A 16,599-nucleotide genomic window follows, 5' to 3' on the forward strand; every position below is an offset into this window, starting at 1 on the left:
CACTCTTTCTCGATACTTCTACTACATCATCAATGTAATCTTTATCAATGACAATACCCACTCCATTACGACTTTTGTCTTTACCCGTGTACCAAAGCTTATAACCCCAAGGCGCTATCACCCTTGCTTTATCTCCGACCCACTTTGTCTCTTGTAGACACATTATATGCACTCTCCTCCTTTTCATAACCTCCCCTACCTCAGCTAATCTCCCTCTCAAAGAGCCAACATTCCACGTACCAAACCGTAACCTACTACCCTTCCTAAAGTCATGTCCTGATTTCTTTACCCGCTCTTGACCATGCTTCCTATATCCAAACCTATTTGACACCACACCCATACTTCGAGGTGGCGCGCCGCTTTTGGGCGACGACCTAACAACCCTTGCATATTTTTCACTACACCCGGGTCTAGAAGATGTAGCGCACCCTTGCCTATTTGACACCACCCCCAGATGTAAAGATGGCGCGTCGCTTCCGGGCGACGACCTAGCAACCCTCACATACTTTTCACTACACCCGGGTCTAAGAAGTGCAGCACGCGTCGCTTCGAGGAGACGCCCAACGATGTTCAAATTCCGATTCATGTCCATAAAATGTGACTAAGTTTTTATGCTGGCTGCCACAGACCTACCGCAACCCTCCTCCTTTATCCGGGCTTGGGACCGGCAGCGAATGCCCGAAAACAACTCAAGAAGCAATGTCATAAAATAAAAACAAAGTAACTGAGATTGAAAACATAAGACTCGCGTGAACCCGCTATCAATAAAATAGTCTCATTTTGAACGGTTTCCACCTCCTTGCTTAATTAGGCAGAGCGATCTTTGACTGCTGCGGCTATAAGAATGTACTGGTGGTAGAAATTAGGCAGAGCTTTTAAATGACCCAAGAACTTTGATCGCTTCGGCTCTAAGAATGTACTGGTGCTAGAATGCTGCAATTGCTGCTCCAATAAATGGTCCAACCCAGAAAATCCACTGAAATTTATTGAGAAAGAGCGTTAAATTGAAGATCTGATAAATATTCCGTAGTATGTATAGCTAAAAATTATATGGTGTCTACTGTCAAGGGTGTTTGACACTACGAGAAGAGTAGTTACGTACGTGTTCATGCCAAGACTTCTCCTGGTTGTAAATCACGGCAGCGCCTAAACTTCTTGCAGGGTTGATGCCGGTTCCGGTAATTGGGATGGTGGCCAAGTGAACCATAAACACTGCAAATCCAATAGGAAGCGGTGCCAACACCTATACAGTATACACCCAACATTTTCCATATAATCAATGTCGTTACAAACTTTAGGCATTCTGCAAGAAAGCGGGAAAATAGTACTTACAGGTACATGGGAGTCCCTAGCGTTTCTTTTAGGGTCAGTAGCAGCAAAGACAGTGTAGACGAGAACGAAGGTGCCAACGATTTCAGCAGCAAGGCCAGTAGTCTTGGTGTAGCCAGCAGCCATTTCATTGGCACCACCACCATACTTTACATATTGTGCGGTTTGAAAACTTTTGACTAACCCAACTCCGCAAATTGCACCAACACACTGCGCTACCATGTACATGAATGCCCTTATTAGGGACACCTTCCTTGCTAAGAACAGGCCGAACGTCACTGCTGGGTTTATGTGCCCTCCTGAGTTACATTCATGAAACCAAACATTTCTTATTCAGGTCAATCTATTCGGTTAGTATCGGTTCAGATGTTTAAGGTTCGACGATCTGCCGTGTACATCAGACCTGGCTCAATCTCAGTTTGATATTGAATTTAACCGGATTTCGGGTTCAGATTTATTTCCGACTTATAAGTCATAACGACCAATTCAGCTGGTTGCATAAATACAAAATGAAATTTCTCTAGCAGTTGACTCTGTAAGACTATCTAGGAAACTTTGAACTGGCAATTTAAATAAAAGTACTAAGTAAGTATATATATTGTGTACCACGTTGTATTCCATCTAACTTATTGTAATTGACGAATCTTTGTGCTGACTATATATTGTTTGAACTTTTCTGATAACTATGGTTTCATTGTTTTAGATCAATATAACTTTAGCGTCGATCAAACATATGTACGTCTTCGTATGAGATCAATTTCGAACATAGCGATTAGAATGAGAGACATACCTCGGGTTATTAGCTATCTACACGATATTTCTAAAGCTATACAAGAATATAACAATAAAGATACGGAAATAATTACAACTAATGCCGTTATTGTCCAAATGCAGTAAAATAGTTGAAAGAATGACAAACATGCAAATAATACTCATATATACTCGTACATAATAAACATTAAATTTACCGAGTAAAATGATTTACAATAAATTAGCGGAAATGATTTAATAATAATTGAAATCATGTATTATACTAACCAGAGATACCGGCAGTGCAGTAAACAAGGATGAAGATGATGCCACCGAAAGACCAGGAGATGCCGAGAATGCCAACACCAGCACAATGGTCACCTCCGGCATTAAGGTCAGTTTGATTTTTGTAACCGATAACAGTAAGGATGGTTATATACAAGAAAACGAGGGTGGCAACTGGCAACAAACTCAGCTATGATTGCCCTATAAAATGACCATTTTCTTAGTTCTTCGATGTCGAACAGAGCTGCTGGTGGAGGTTCATGGTAGTCTCTTGTTGAGAATACTGGTCTCTGCTCTCCCACCTCTATGTCTTCCTTTGACATTTTTTCTCTCTTTTCAAATGTGTTGTATGAATGTTAGATTCAAAGTTGTATGCTGGGGTTAATTATGTAGATTAGGGTTTCTTAACTATTATTAAAACGGTTTTTCTATTACGTGAAAGGCAGAAAATAAGAAGCTAATTAGAGAAAGATTTGCAATATTATAGTCAATTTCTCATGATGTAATCTTGCAAATCTTCTTCTAATTAGCATATTCACACATTCCTTATGACACACGTTAGAAAAGCCGTTATTGTTATTATTAATAAATATATAATGTGGATTTTGCCCTGTATGAGACAGATATAGAAGCCATTAATATAATGTTAAATGAGTAAGGTTGTATGCATAACCGAATTATATAATAAGCCTTTTATATCATAGACTAGTAAATCGAAGAGATTTATTAATATAATTATTCATTATATACATTGTTGAGTAAGTACATTTTAAAAGGTGGTGGATGTTTAATTAATCACTAGCCGTCCCAAGGATACAGTCTGATTTTTGGCTATCTTAGCTTCCAATAGGCCATTTCATTCCTCCAACTAATCCGTTGCATAAGTTTTGATGGAAGAAAAAGTAAAGGGTAAAATAGGTAAAACAGAATACTTCGTATAAAGAATGTTACTATCGGTTTGAAATGTCTCAGAAAAATAACGGGTTTGTGGCAGAAAGACACGAAAGAAAAAACTCAGTATAAAGAATTTTATTTAGAGACGTGTTATTCAGAAAGATATTTGCAGAAATGATGCATTTTTATGACAGAAAGACATTAGCAGCGAATGATACTTTGAAGTAAATTTTCACTGCAACCTACAAAATCGGAAAGCAAACACATAAATTACAGGGAATCTGCAATACAATGGTAGAAGGATGTTTGCACAAAATCCTAGTCTCTCGGAAAGCAAACACACAAACATGAAACAACTGAGATGCAATCCTATGGCCTAAAGACGAAATCCAACTCCCTTACGACCAATTTCAAGAAAACATAATGGTCTTCCAACCATTATACACAAACATTCGAAAGGATGATATAGGTTGGTCCTACCTTAGAGGATCAACCTAGTTTTCTTTCCTAATCAAAAAAAAAAAAAAAAAAAAAAAACCATTATACACAAAAACTCCATATGAGAACATAACATACTCATTTTACCATCTATACATACTCATACAAGAATAACTAACCCTAACAGACTTGAAAAGCTTGCACTCATCCAGCATTTTTTCCTTTCAGCGCTCATCAAGCTCAGAGTCGAAAAAACATACAGTAGTATCAAAAGTCCAAGAAAACATTGAACAAAACTGAAGTCAATCAGCGATACTAACACACAGCCTAGTAATGCTACTATAGGCGTCATATACCAAAACTAAAGAAAGCCACAGACAAATCAATTCCAAAATCTCACCAGAATCATTCCCTTTTGCTGATCACAAACCCGAGCCTTTACAAATGTTTACTCAGAATGACTAATTTGAAACACGTAATTTATGAAAACCAACACAGCAAGAAACATCGAGGCATACTGATACCAATAAGGGGTAAATTAATTAACAATCATGAATATGAGGCTCAACATTAAACTAACACAAATGCTGTGACTATAAGCATCAATGAACCGATATATCATTCAAATCTTCTAAAAGTATGAATCCAAACCGAAACAAGTACAGAACAGAAAAGTCTGATTTCTCAAGCAGAAGAGCGAAAAAAAACAAACTACTTATTATCAGGAATCTCAACATCACCATCGTGAATCTCCTCCTGCAAATCCTAAGGATCTTTACCATCAACACTACAGACAACAGAAACACAAGTCCTTAAAATCTCGTTAACAGTACCTTTCAACTCCTTAGCCATAGATCTCCCTCTCATAATCTTAGCAATCTCAATAACATCATCAAGTGATATATTCCTAGTATGCATAATATTATTAATCTACAATCTCAGAAAGCAATCAGCCGATCACATAAATAACAACTGCAGAGTAATATGCAATACTAAGGCCGAAAGATGTTTGCAGAAAATGATACTACGTACTGTAGTAAATTTTCACGACAAACCTACAATCTCGGAAAGCAAACACAAAAATGACAACAGAGATGCTATACTATGGCTTAAAGACGAAATTCAACGCCCTTGGCAACCAACATGGCAACACCAACACACAAACAAATGACTTGTTAAAAGGCTATGGGAGATAATTACACGCAGTAGCGGAAAACAACAATTTCGCTCAGACAGCAAAATAGATCTGACATTATAGTTCACGTAGTATCACACAACATGCATTACATGGTTCAGCTTATGAAGTCGAACAACACAATTTCAAGGAAACGTAACTCAAATGAGACGATTGTATGCCTACACAGACTCATACTTAAATGAATTACTGCCTAAATAGTACAAGTAAACTACCTTATACAAGAATAACTAAACCTAACATATTTGAAATCTTACACTCATCCAACATTTTTTCTTTCAGCTCCACAAGCTCACAAATAATAAAGCTCGAAAAAACACAGCAACAAAATTCCACAAAAACATTGATCAAAACTGAATTCAATCAGCAATACGAACACATTTCCTACTAATGCAAACTATAGTTGTCATATAGCAAAACAAAAGAAAACCACAGGCATATCAATTCCAAATCTGACCAGAATCAGAATCATTCCGTCTTGCTGATCACAAGCCTATACAAATGTTTTCTCAGAATCACTAATTTGAAACATGTAATTTCTAAAAACTAACACACCAATGAAACTCAAGGCATACTGACATCAATAACAGTCATCGAAATCAAAAAGTTCAGTCGCATTCAATTGTTTACCTTCGATTAAAATACCGTTCACAAAGAATTTAAAAATTAAACAAATGATTGAGACGGAGGGAGAACACAATCTAAAATCAACAGAGTGAATTCATTAACAATCCAGAAATACGAGGCTCGACATTAAACTAAATGCAACTCGAAAAAAACGAAAACTAACGCAAATGCTTCCTATAAGGATCAATGAAGCCATATATAATTCAAAATCTTCTAAAATGTATGATCAAAAACCCGAAACAAATCCAAAAAGCTTACAGAACAGAAATGTCGAAATTCTCAAACAAAACAAACTAATTATCATCAGGAATCTCAACATCACCATCTTGAATCTCCTCCTGCAAATCCTTGGGATCTTTACCATCAACAGTACAACCAACAGAAACACAAGTCCCTAAAATCTCCTTAACAGTACCTTTCAATTCTTTCGCCATAGATCTTCCTCTCATAACCTTAGCAATCTCAATAACATCATCAAGTGAAATATTACCAGTATGTTTAATATTCTTAGTTTTCTTCCGGTCACGTTCCGGTTCCTTAAGAGCCTTAATGACAAGAGCAGCAGCAGAAGGGACAACAGTGACCTTTGCTTGCCGGTTTTGAACGGTGAGTTTGACGGTGACACGTAAACCCTTCCAGTCTTTGGCGGTTTCTTTGGCGATGTCTTCTCCGATCTTCTTTGGGGAAAGACCGAGTGGTCCGATTTTGGGTGCGAGAGATGAGGCTGCTCCGACTTCGCCGCCGGTAACCCGGACGTATACGTCGACTACCTGAGATGGGTCGAATTTCGGCGGCATTGTTGAGGGAGGAGAAGAATGGAGGCGGGTTAGGGTTTTGTGGAGAATTGTGCTTTGCTTGGATTATTTATTTGCTGTTGATTAGCTCTAAATTGGGCTTTGGACTTTGTTTTAGGTTTTCATTCCCATGATTTTGGGCTTTTTGTGTTTTTAGCCTTCATTATAAATTCTCAATCGTTATTCGGCATCGACAAATTACTAAAAAAAAGATTGATAATAATTAATGAACTTTTCAAATTGTTCCTTTATTACGACAATTTAATTGACAAATCGAAACTAACGACTAATATCGAATAAGAAACAATTGAAGAATTTTAGATTTGATCCATGAATCGATAAAAGTTAAAACTAATCGACGTAAAATGAATCATTTTTTTTTTTCTGAAATGTAAACAACGAATTATTAAGTGAAACAACGTTACACTAATCGAGGTCAAATGAATTGATTTTATTAAAAAAAATATCAAAACAGCGAATTAAGAATCGTGACGATGTAACCAATCAACGTCAAACGAAATCGAATTTTTTAAAAAGGAAAAGGCCCGAATGTGGATCATGCAGGACCAAACCAAAGGTCAAACGTGTATGGTCCACATCCAGGCTTTTCCTGCACCGTCGCGTTTTCGTAAAATGGTCATATTTTTCTCGTTTCTTATTTGTTTAGGGTGCGTGACCTACCGTTAGAACCGTAAGAGGATAATCTTATCACCACCAATTGGAATTACTTTTTTGTCATGTCTAGACCTCAAGTGTTTTAACAAATACAACATTTGAATGAATTTAATAGAATATAAGCTAAATAATGAAAACTAGTGTAGATCCCGCGCAAATGCGCGGTAAATATAGACCTTTTAATTTTTAGTGTATTAGTTATAGATTTTAAATTTATATCTCGCGAATTTTTATAAAAAATAACTAATATTAAAATTAATTAAAAGAATTGAATAATTCCATAAATTGTGTTTTTTATGAAAATATTTTAACTACATCAATTTTTTTTTTAAAAATCTTTTTTTTGAAAAATCAATTATTTTAAGTAGTGGGCCCAATATATGATGGTATAATTAGAAAAGTTAAAGATTGGAAGAAGTATCACGGTAGAATATTTGCAAAATCAATTAGTTTAAGTAGTGGGCCCAACTTAGAACGTGATATTTGGTTTTTTCAGTCCAGAAGGCAGGCCCAATCATAGTGGAAAGCACTTGGGCGGGAAACTACTAAGAGAATTTTATTCTCTTAGTAGTATGGGGGATAAGGCAATCCTAAAAATCAAAAAGATTAGCTAGTAATCAAATCAGAAAAGGAACTAGTACAAAAGTCTACAAAACCATTATCTTTAATTTACCTACTTCCCATTAACTCAAGTATGAGCACAAACCACATCTTAAAAATCACATTGTCAACCATTTATTTTGAGGGACCAACTATGCATGAATTTTTCCCATTTTTCTGTCAAGGATCATAATTCCCAACTTCAAAACAACTGCATAATTAATTGCAGACTTATAGTTCTGTCTCTTGTGAATTTTCAAAGTACTTGCTGCAGTAAGCAACTAAGCACTGATATTTTACTGTTCTTTCTAGAGCCAAGCATAAATTCTGATTTACTGTGCAGTAATCATGACAATAATCTCTTTCCGGAAAGAGCATATAGTAAACAACGAAAAATTCCCGTCTCCCCCGGGAGGACCGTACTCCTTACACCTAAGCCTTGATAATATTCCACTTGGACGGTCCTCCCGGAGGACTCCAGAACTTTTCAGTAAACAACTTTTGATACTTATTATATTGATGACAGCAACTAAACCAATCCAGGCTAATATAGTAATATACCACTAGTTTCGAATGTCGATATAGCTGTATGTAAACATGGATGTTATGCCAACTGAAATACAAGATAAACTAAAGAGAAAAAATTAACAAAGATAAAGGCGGTAATCATACAAAATGGGATCGATAACCAACCATCAAACCCGGTACCAAAATCGAACCCATTGATGTAATACTCCTAAAAGAGCTACATTCATCCTTACAAGGATTTTTCTAGTTTTATCTGTTCCAGCTTCTTCTCTATTGCATCAATTACCTGAGGTCCTTTATCAGAATCTGTCTCCTTACCGGATTCACGGGGCTCCGCAGACGATGGTGGATCTTCCTTTTGAGCTAGTGGGTCATTACTAACCGGTGGCCCAATCCGAACAGGGGGAGCCCTAGTCTCAGCAGGGCAGATAGCGGGTATAGCTGATATTTGGGATTCCTTCCCAATTGAGTTCTGAACAATGTCTATTTTATCTGAAGCTTTCTTCTGAACAGTCACAGAGCTGTTTTCTTTTGAAACTGGTCGCGCAGAGAACACAGGTACACTCTGTCTAATAGATACAGGTGGAGCGATTCGCACAGGTGGAGCTGCCCTCATCACAGGAGGGGCAGAGAAACAAGGCACTGCATTCCTAATTGTTACAGGAGGGGCCATATTATGGCATGGTGGTCGCGGATGCCGGATTGGTATATATGGTGGGGCCCCAACTCCAGGGAATCTCAGAGGCCGAGTTCCCCGAGACTCGATAACCTGAGGCTCGGATGATGAGAGTATATTCTCCGGAATTAAGAATGATGAGGGGCGGACTCGAGTTGGTGTCTTTTTTGGGCAGATAAGAGGAAGAATCTTAGATGTAGTCACAGCAGGACGTTGTGGGCTTGCCGGTCTTGGGTTTTGCACTGGAAACGTCTGGGGAAATGGTAGTGGAGTTGACGATGCGCCTGTCATCCTTTCCCTTAATCGATAGTTTAGTAAGGCCCGCGCTACACTAACCTGTTCTAGTTCGTCAGAGTTCTCATGTTCAGAGGGAAAGCCTGTTGTTTGCTGTGCCACTATTCAGACAGAAAAGAAAACAAAACAAAAAATCAAACATTACTATCAAAGGAGTTTGCCTTCCACGCGAAAGAAACTAGAAACAGACTCGATTGGCTAAACACATCAAAATTTTGTTTCGAGGTAGTAAGCTCGTACTTTCAGAAGCCTATTTACTATAATATGACAAAGGTTTGAGTCCAATGCTGGATATCTGTCACTTAAGAGAAGTGCACAACTACTACGGTGATGTTAATGACATGCTAAAATGGTAAAATTGCCAGATCAATTATTACATTGCTTGACAACTTTTACAGAGAATTTTTGGAAAGTAGGTTGCATGTTTGTACTTAATTGATAATTAAACACGGAGAAAAAAAGGTAGTCATGTACATATTAACAGAATTTATTTTTTTGACTGCTATAAATAATACATAGCCCAAAAACACTAAATGACACAAATGTATGATAAAAACAGGATCTAGATGGATCTTGCAGCTTGCAGCTTGCTTAACGGAAAATGATTCCATAAAATAAACAACGAGTATTACGAAAATATTGAAATAATTTGGAAAGAAAAAAAAAATTGACCAACTTAGTTACTCACTTACAATTATATTGGAGAACTAATGCAACTTTAATTCTATTGCCGTAAGAAAAATTATAAATAAACTCGAGGATGACTCTCCTATGTTTCTTTCTTGTTTACTGGTGGAGAGGTAACTAGGCATACACAGATTATGCAACTAACAACGTACATAAAGTTTTATCGCATACAAGACAGTTAGGAACTTACATTGTTTTAGAGACTGCCAGGCTGCCAATGCCGCATTCTTCTCTGCTTGTTTTTTATTTTTGGCATGTTCACCTGTGAACGTGATTCCTGCCAGCTCTACTTTACCAGTAAAAACAGGATGGTGTCCTAACCCTGACCGGTAAGTGACGTAATGCGGTAATGGGGCTCCAACTCTTTGTGATATCTCTTGTAGCAGGTTTTTGTAGACCCCTGTTTCATCCTAAACAAACACAAACTAATCAATACACAAACCCGACATTCAGAAATACAGACAAGACATATAAAGAGAATACAGACTAGATCAAAGAGAGGCATAATCGTTAACTTACTAGATTTCAGGAAATGCAACATACACTCTTACGACTCTAATCCATACTTGTCAAGTTATTATGGGTTTTAGGAGGAACTCCGATTATGTGAGTGTCACACATTGACAAAATGAGGAGGAAATTCACTTTTTCGTATAAGCAAAGGAGCTACTATCACCAATTGGTTATAGGATAGCCTCCCCCATACACGTTTTCATGGTTTTACAAAACTTAACCGACATAGAAAGAATTGACAAAGTGAGAGCTCCTAACATCTGCCAAAACCAAGTAAGCGACATATATTGCACCTTTCCTAGTTACGAGGCTGTTTTGATATGAACATCCGCAAAAAGTATGGCTGTGTATGTGCTCCTATCATTTATCAAATAAATACAGTATTTGTTTATATTTTGAGCTCTAGGCTATCAATGCTATTTGAGTGGCTAACCATTCTTCCTACTACAGGGGGTTGTAGACCGCAACATTCACTTTTTTTTCAAAATGTCTACTGCAAATAATCAGGCCATTGTGTGACGGCTAATGAGAAACAACAATATCAACATCAGTCCATCAAAGCCGTAACACATAAAAATAGGCAGTGAATTTTCTTTCGTAACCTATCAACTGTCAGAATATAAAACCGATCATGGGACTCTCCAACCATGAGATGGTTTCTTTACATGGTATCAGAGCCAGACCAAAAGGTCACGGATTCAAATCCCCTCCCCCCACCACCACAATTCTAAAGTGGAATATTAGCACAAAGCTTAAGCTTTTGGTTGACATGGTTTCTTGACATAAACTCCGTATACAAGAAACCCTCTTGTGCTACAACAACTTAACCTCGACATTCATAAAACCGGGGTTAATCAAAATCATAGTCGATCCAACAACTTAACCTCGACATTCAATAAAACCCGGGTTAATCAAAATCATAGTCAATCAAGTTACGACCAGATAGGTCAGATAATTAAGTTGTGTTGGTAAATTTATTACAATTACATTTAATAGAGAGTTAGAAAAATAAATACAGCCGGAAAGAATAAGGAATGATCGATGAATTGAGTAGAATAAATAGAGATAAAATCGATTAATTAATCTCAAATTTATGACGAACCAATCACATTAAATACAATCAAATACATGCACTTAATATCAAATTCACTTGAGTAATAATTAAATAACCATATCATTCAATAATCTTCTTCAATTCAATGCTCTCCCAATTTTAGTCACTCCCACTTCATACATATATTCCACAAAAAACATTCACAAAATTTGTGTAAGACGGTCTTATTAATTGCAATAAATGAGACCGTCTTATTTTAGAATTTGTGTTCAAACAAAGGTAAACAAATGATTGAGACGGAAAAAGGGAGAGAAAGGAGACTAACAAGAATACGGGCGGCGAGGGAGTGAGAAGGACCGCGAGAGGAAAGAGAAGAAAGAGCAACTTCAGCAGCAGAATGTTCAGCTTGACGAAGGGTAGTACAGTAATTAGGAGACTCAAAGTTTTCACCATTAAAGTTAACAATGGCTTTAAACCTAGGCGCGTGATCGGGACCTTCTCTAATACAAGTATATGATGGAAGATTGAAGCAGCTTCTCTGCGCCAGCTCTTGCAGCTGGTTCTTATACATTCTGGTTATGGTGGTGTTAAACGACGTCGTTTCAGATCCGGTGGTGGTGGGGAAATGGTGAAGTGGTGGTGGTAGTGATGAAGTTTGAGAAGAGAGAAGAGAGAAGAGGGAAGAGAGAGAAAGAGAGAGTTAATGAAGGGAGAGTTGGGAGGGTGGGATGATTAATTAATGTCTAATCTTAAATGAACCATCAACCTGCTAGCTAGAACCCCTTTTTCAAAAATATAAATATAAAAATAAATATAAAAATTATAACAATACTAGGGAGAAAGTGGAGTAGAATAAGGAAAAGGGTCAAACTAGAAGGACGTTTATGCGTGTTACTAGTTACTACAACACCCAATTATGAACTCCGGCATCCTTAGGGGTCGTTTAATTCACTGCTTAGGAATGGAATGGATTGGAATGAGAAACTATAGTAGTATGGAGTTTCAATTTCATATCTTTTCAAATATGTTTGGTTCATTAGAAAAATAAACATAGAGGAACGGAGTTTATTAATTGAATCCATAGTGAGCAGGTGGGTATGGAATTCCAAGGGGTTGGGGTGGGATGAAAATCCTGATGGGTTATAACTCCATTCCAAAATACCCAACCAAACACTATTCCATTCCAAACCTCTCAACCAAACACCCCCTTATTAGTTCCTTACGAACTAGTCATTCTGTTTCGGTCATTTATTTACCTCTAAATAAAGAAGACCATTTATAAGGGTTGTTATTGGGTGATACATGAACAATAGTGTAAACAAATATATGAGGAATTTATAAATGAAATAGATAAACAAATAACCATGATGCATGGATTATCAAAGAGGTCTTAGCGTATTGGTAAGTGAAGGTATCGTTTTTCTTTGATAATTAGCTAATTCCCTATTCTTTCTTTCATCTTTGTGTCAAAGTTAAAGGCAATTAAATAACCGGGACAGAAAGAGTATATGATAATCAATTACGTTAAATTTTGGTGGCGTATTAATCAATTGAGAGAAAATTTAAGTCAAATTATTTTTGATCAAGTGATTAATATGTATTTTATATTGTATTTTCAAATTTAAATATGTAATTCATCATCTAAGATATGTTAAAAGTTTTTAAGACCTAACAAAAAAAAGAAATATTTTTACAATTTATTCTTATTTTTAATAGTAGAGTTATTTTTCATTGCGTTAACAATCAAAAAATAAGTATGTGTCATTGGGTAGAGGTGTACAACATAGCGGGCCAATACGGCCCAACCCGGTCTCGTGGGCCGACTTTCATTACCCTGTGTGCCAACCCAGCACGACCCGCTCCTTCCCTCGGGCTGGGCTAGTGCCACTTTTTATTGGCCCGACCCAGTCCAAGCACTAAAAAATTTAAAATCATAGGTGACCCGCCCTGGCCCGCTACTAAGTGGGTTGTGCTCGGGCTGGAGAAAGCTAGCCAAACACTGACCCCGCCCCCGACCCGATCCCTCACGGCCTCACCCGTGATGTGGAAGTGCCGCCAACCCTCAGCTTGGCCCGGTCCGGCCCACTAAGCACCTCTATTCTTAGGTCTTGGATGCTCTTTATTACTCCATGTGTTTGCTTTTGAAAATCTAAGATTATAAAATAAAATCAACTATAAAGTGTCGTATATTCATCCATTTTTAAACTCCTTATTTTCTATCATACATAATACTTTGTAAGTTGTTCATGTTTGAATAAGCTACTTATTCAATTCAATTTTATATTCGAATTTATCAACACCTTCTTTTTTCAATATTTTAATATATTGTGTAAGTTTTTTATAAAACGGTTTCATAATAAATTATTATATGAATCTAAATAGTAACAAGTAATTATAATTTAAGTCATAAAATAGGTAACAAAAGATTAAAAAAAAAGGGTACTACCAAATATGAAACACAATAAATTCGATAAAATAGCTACTAACGTATAAAAATATTCACAAAATACAGTATTAGATAAAAAGTAACACAAACGACATTGAAGAACTCACGAAAAATATAGAAGATGCCACATTTTTCATCAACTTAATCGTATTACAATAAATTATTGTAAAACCGAATCATACAAAAAAACTCGTGTTATGTTAACCAATTAAAGGAAGTTACAAAATGAAGGGGATAAAATAAGGAAAAAGTAGATTAAAATAAGGAAAAGGGTGGAGAAGTGGAATTAGAAGTAGAAGAACGTTATGCGTGTATGTAGTTTGCATGGTTGTGCATCACTCACTGCCATCGTTTTCCTTGATTTTTCACACCTTTGTTGCTATTCTTTTGTAGTATTTCCTGCCTACCTTTTTCCCCTTTCTCTTTTCTTTCCGTTGCTTCTTTTTTCATTTTTTTTTTATCTCCTTCCACGGAGACACAATTGGTGATATAGAATCCGAGTTTTGCACTAAAATTTTCGAATTTTGTTTTAAAGAATCTGAGATATACTGTTAAGATTCTAAATTCAGACACTTAAATATAACAAAAAAAAAAAAAAAAAAAAACTTTTGAAAAGATGAGAAAAATTACACAAAAGCTCGGATAAATGTATAATGATTTACAATACTTAGGCTCTGTTCTTTTGGACTTAATTTCAGTTCTAATAAGTTGATTCATTTCATTGATTGATTGATTCGATTCGTTTAACTCAATTGATTGATTCGATTGATTCGATTCATATTAGTTTATTTCAACATTACTATTATTATTCTTATTGATATCATTATTATTTTTATATTAATGTATTTTCTATTGTTATTATTATTATTATTATTATTATTATTATTATTATTATTATTATATTTATTATATTATTATTTATTTATTAATAATTAATTCGTATTATTTATATTATTATATTTATATTTAATACATTTATTATTATTATTATTATTATTATTATTATTATTATTATTATTATCATTATTATTATTATTATTATATTATATTTATTATTTTATTAATATATTTATTATTATTAATATTATTCATAACATATTTATTATTATTATTATATTTAATATTATTATATTAATAAGTTATTATTTAATATTTATTATTTTATTAATATACTCATTATTATTAATATTATTAATAACATATTTATTATTATTATTATTGTTATTATTATATTTAATATTATTATGTTAATAAGTTATTATATTAGACCTATTATTATTATTATTATTATTATTATTTATTTTTTAGTTATTATTATTAATATATTATATTATTATTAATAATGTTATCATTTATATTACAAATATATTATTATTATTACTATATTTATTATTATATTAATATTTTATTTTTTTTATATTTTTTATTATTATATTATATTAATATATTATTATTATTAATGAATAATATTATAATAATATTTATTATTATTATTATTGGTATTATTTTTATTATAATATTTATTATTATTATTATTATTATTATTATTATTAATGTAATCTTTTTATTATTATTTCAGTTCAGTTCAGCTCCATTAAGTTCAGTTCAGTTCAGTTCAGACAATTTCAGTTCAAAAGAACAGGGCCTTATATAACTGGAGGTATAATGGTATTTGTGACGGAAGTGTAGAGTTATTTTATTTTTGTTGGACTTAGTCAATGACCCAATTCTTACGACTTCACAAAGGATGGCGCGCATTAAATCAGTGCAAATGAATGTAATCTGGTAATGGTGATGGTGGGTCAGGTCAGTGTGAGTTTGGGCTACTCAGAAGCTTAAATGGCCCAAATGTGCATGTTGTGCTGAGACAACCCAAATTTACGGGCCAATTTTGTTGGACCAAATTTCACAAAAGCAAGTTTGGATGGATTTTCAGAGCATATTACACACAGGTAGGGCTGAGCAAGTTAAGGTTCGGACTAGAAAATGGACCGAATCAGATTACATGATCTGTAAACCTGGTCTGGATTCATTTAGGTACGACCCTTGGTCCACACTATTTAAGTTTCTGTTTTCGTCTGGTTCAGTCCAAGACTAGTTAATTTTGATCCCGACCGAATGGACCAAAATTTTTGAATTTTGTAACTAATTTTTGCAACTTTATAATCAGGTTTTTCATTTTCAAAACAATATTATTTATTCAAAACTTAATATTAGTAGCTTGTCGATTTATAAATTGTGTGCTTGTTATTTACTGGCGATGTTTGAAAAAAAGATACGATTACTCTTACGAAAATAAACAAACATTAGATATATGTTTTTATGCAATCGAGTTTTTCAGATAATAATATTCATTTATTTGATAATGTTATTCATATTTCATTTGTGCAAAAACTAAAGTTGATAACAAAAATTCAAAGATGATGTCGATGTATCTATGGGTATATACACAGATAGGAAAGGTTGCCTTGTGTACGAATTAGGATCTTGATATATATCAAAAACTTGTAAAATAGGTCTTGTAACTAGTTAATTGGGTTCGACTTTAAAGAGAGCCCTCATCGTATCAGAAATTCATGTATTTGTATGTTTTGAAGAACCGGTGAGAAAGAAAGCCAACAGGGAAGCACTATGAGTAACACCACACTTGATAACCGCGGTTTCAATTCCCCTAACTAGTCATACAAATTACAAGTCGAAAGAGAGGGCAAAACATTACATGAACCTCAATGCTATTCAATGTAACCCTGATAAAGGGGGAAGTTGTATGATGCATCCGAAGTAAGATGCTTCAAATGGTGAGGTAGCACATTT

General features: G+C 34.9%; 2 protein-coding genes and 1 pseudogene across 2 annotated transcripts; all 3 read right to left on the reverse strand.

The window, feature by feature from the left end:
- Positions 1 to 699: 699 nt before the first annotated feature.
- LOC141637995 (putative aquaporin PIP2-1) lies at positions 700 to 2,695 on the reverse strand (annotated as a pseudogene).
- Positions 2,696 to 5,677: 2,982 nt separating this feature from the next.
- LOC141637977 (large ribosomal subunit protein uL11-like) lies at positions 5,678 to 6,367 on the reverse strand. The gene has a single exon (XM_074447412.1). It carries the CDS (start codon positions 6,313 to 6,315, stop codon positions 5,812 to 5,814), a length of 504 nt encoding a protein of 167 aa, XP_074303513.1. The 5' UTR covers positions 6,316 to 6,367; the 3' UTR covers positions 5,678 to 5,811.
- Positions 6,368 to 8,117: 1,750 nt separating this feature from the next.
- LOC141637973 (double-stranded RNA-binding protein 2-like) lies at positions 8,118 to 12,114 on the reverse strand. Its single transcript, XM_074447408.1, has 3 exons — positions 11,665 to 12,114; positions 9,963 to 10,182; positions 8,118 to 9,186 (listed from the first exon to the last, which is right to left on the reverse strand). Exons 1-3 carry the CDS (start codon positions 11,908 to 11,910, stop codon positions 8,345 to 8,347), a joined length of 1,308 nt encoding a protein of 435 aa, XP_074303509.1. The 5' UTR covers positions 11,911 to 12,114; the 3' UTR covers positions 8,118 to 8,344.
- Positions 12,115 to 16,599: the final 4,485 nt, after the last annotated feature.

The sequence above is a fragment of the Silene latifolia genome, unplaced genomic scaffold, assembly GCF_048544455.1.
Source record: "Silene latifolia isolate original U9 population unplaced genomic scaffold, ASM4854445v1 scaffold_159, whole genome shotgun sequence".
NCBI lineage: Eukaryota > Viridiplantae > Streptophyta > Magnoliopsida > Caryophyllales > Caryophyllaceae > Silene > Silene latifolia.

Bases quoted from the DNA above. Each gene is read 5' to 3' on its own strand.
- LOC141637977 (XM_074447412.1), bottom strand. From the start codon at position 6,315: ATGCCGCCGAAATTCGACCCATCTCAGGTAGTCGACGTATACGTCCGG.
- LOC141637973 (XM_074447408.1), bottom strand. From the start codon at position 11,910: ATGTATAAGAACCAGCTGCAAGAGCTGGCGCAGAGAAGCTGCTTCAAT. The intron at 10,183-11,664 runs GTTAGTCTCCTT...GTGTTTGTTTAG, and splicing joins CCCTCGCCGCCCGTATTCTT to GATGAAACAGGGGTCTACAA. The intron at 9,187-9,962 runs GTAAGTTCCTAA...CTGTCTGAATAG, and splicing joins CTGGCAGTCTCTAAAACAAT to TGGCACAGCAAACAACAGGC.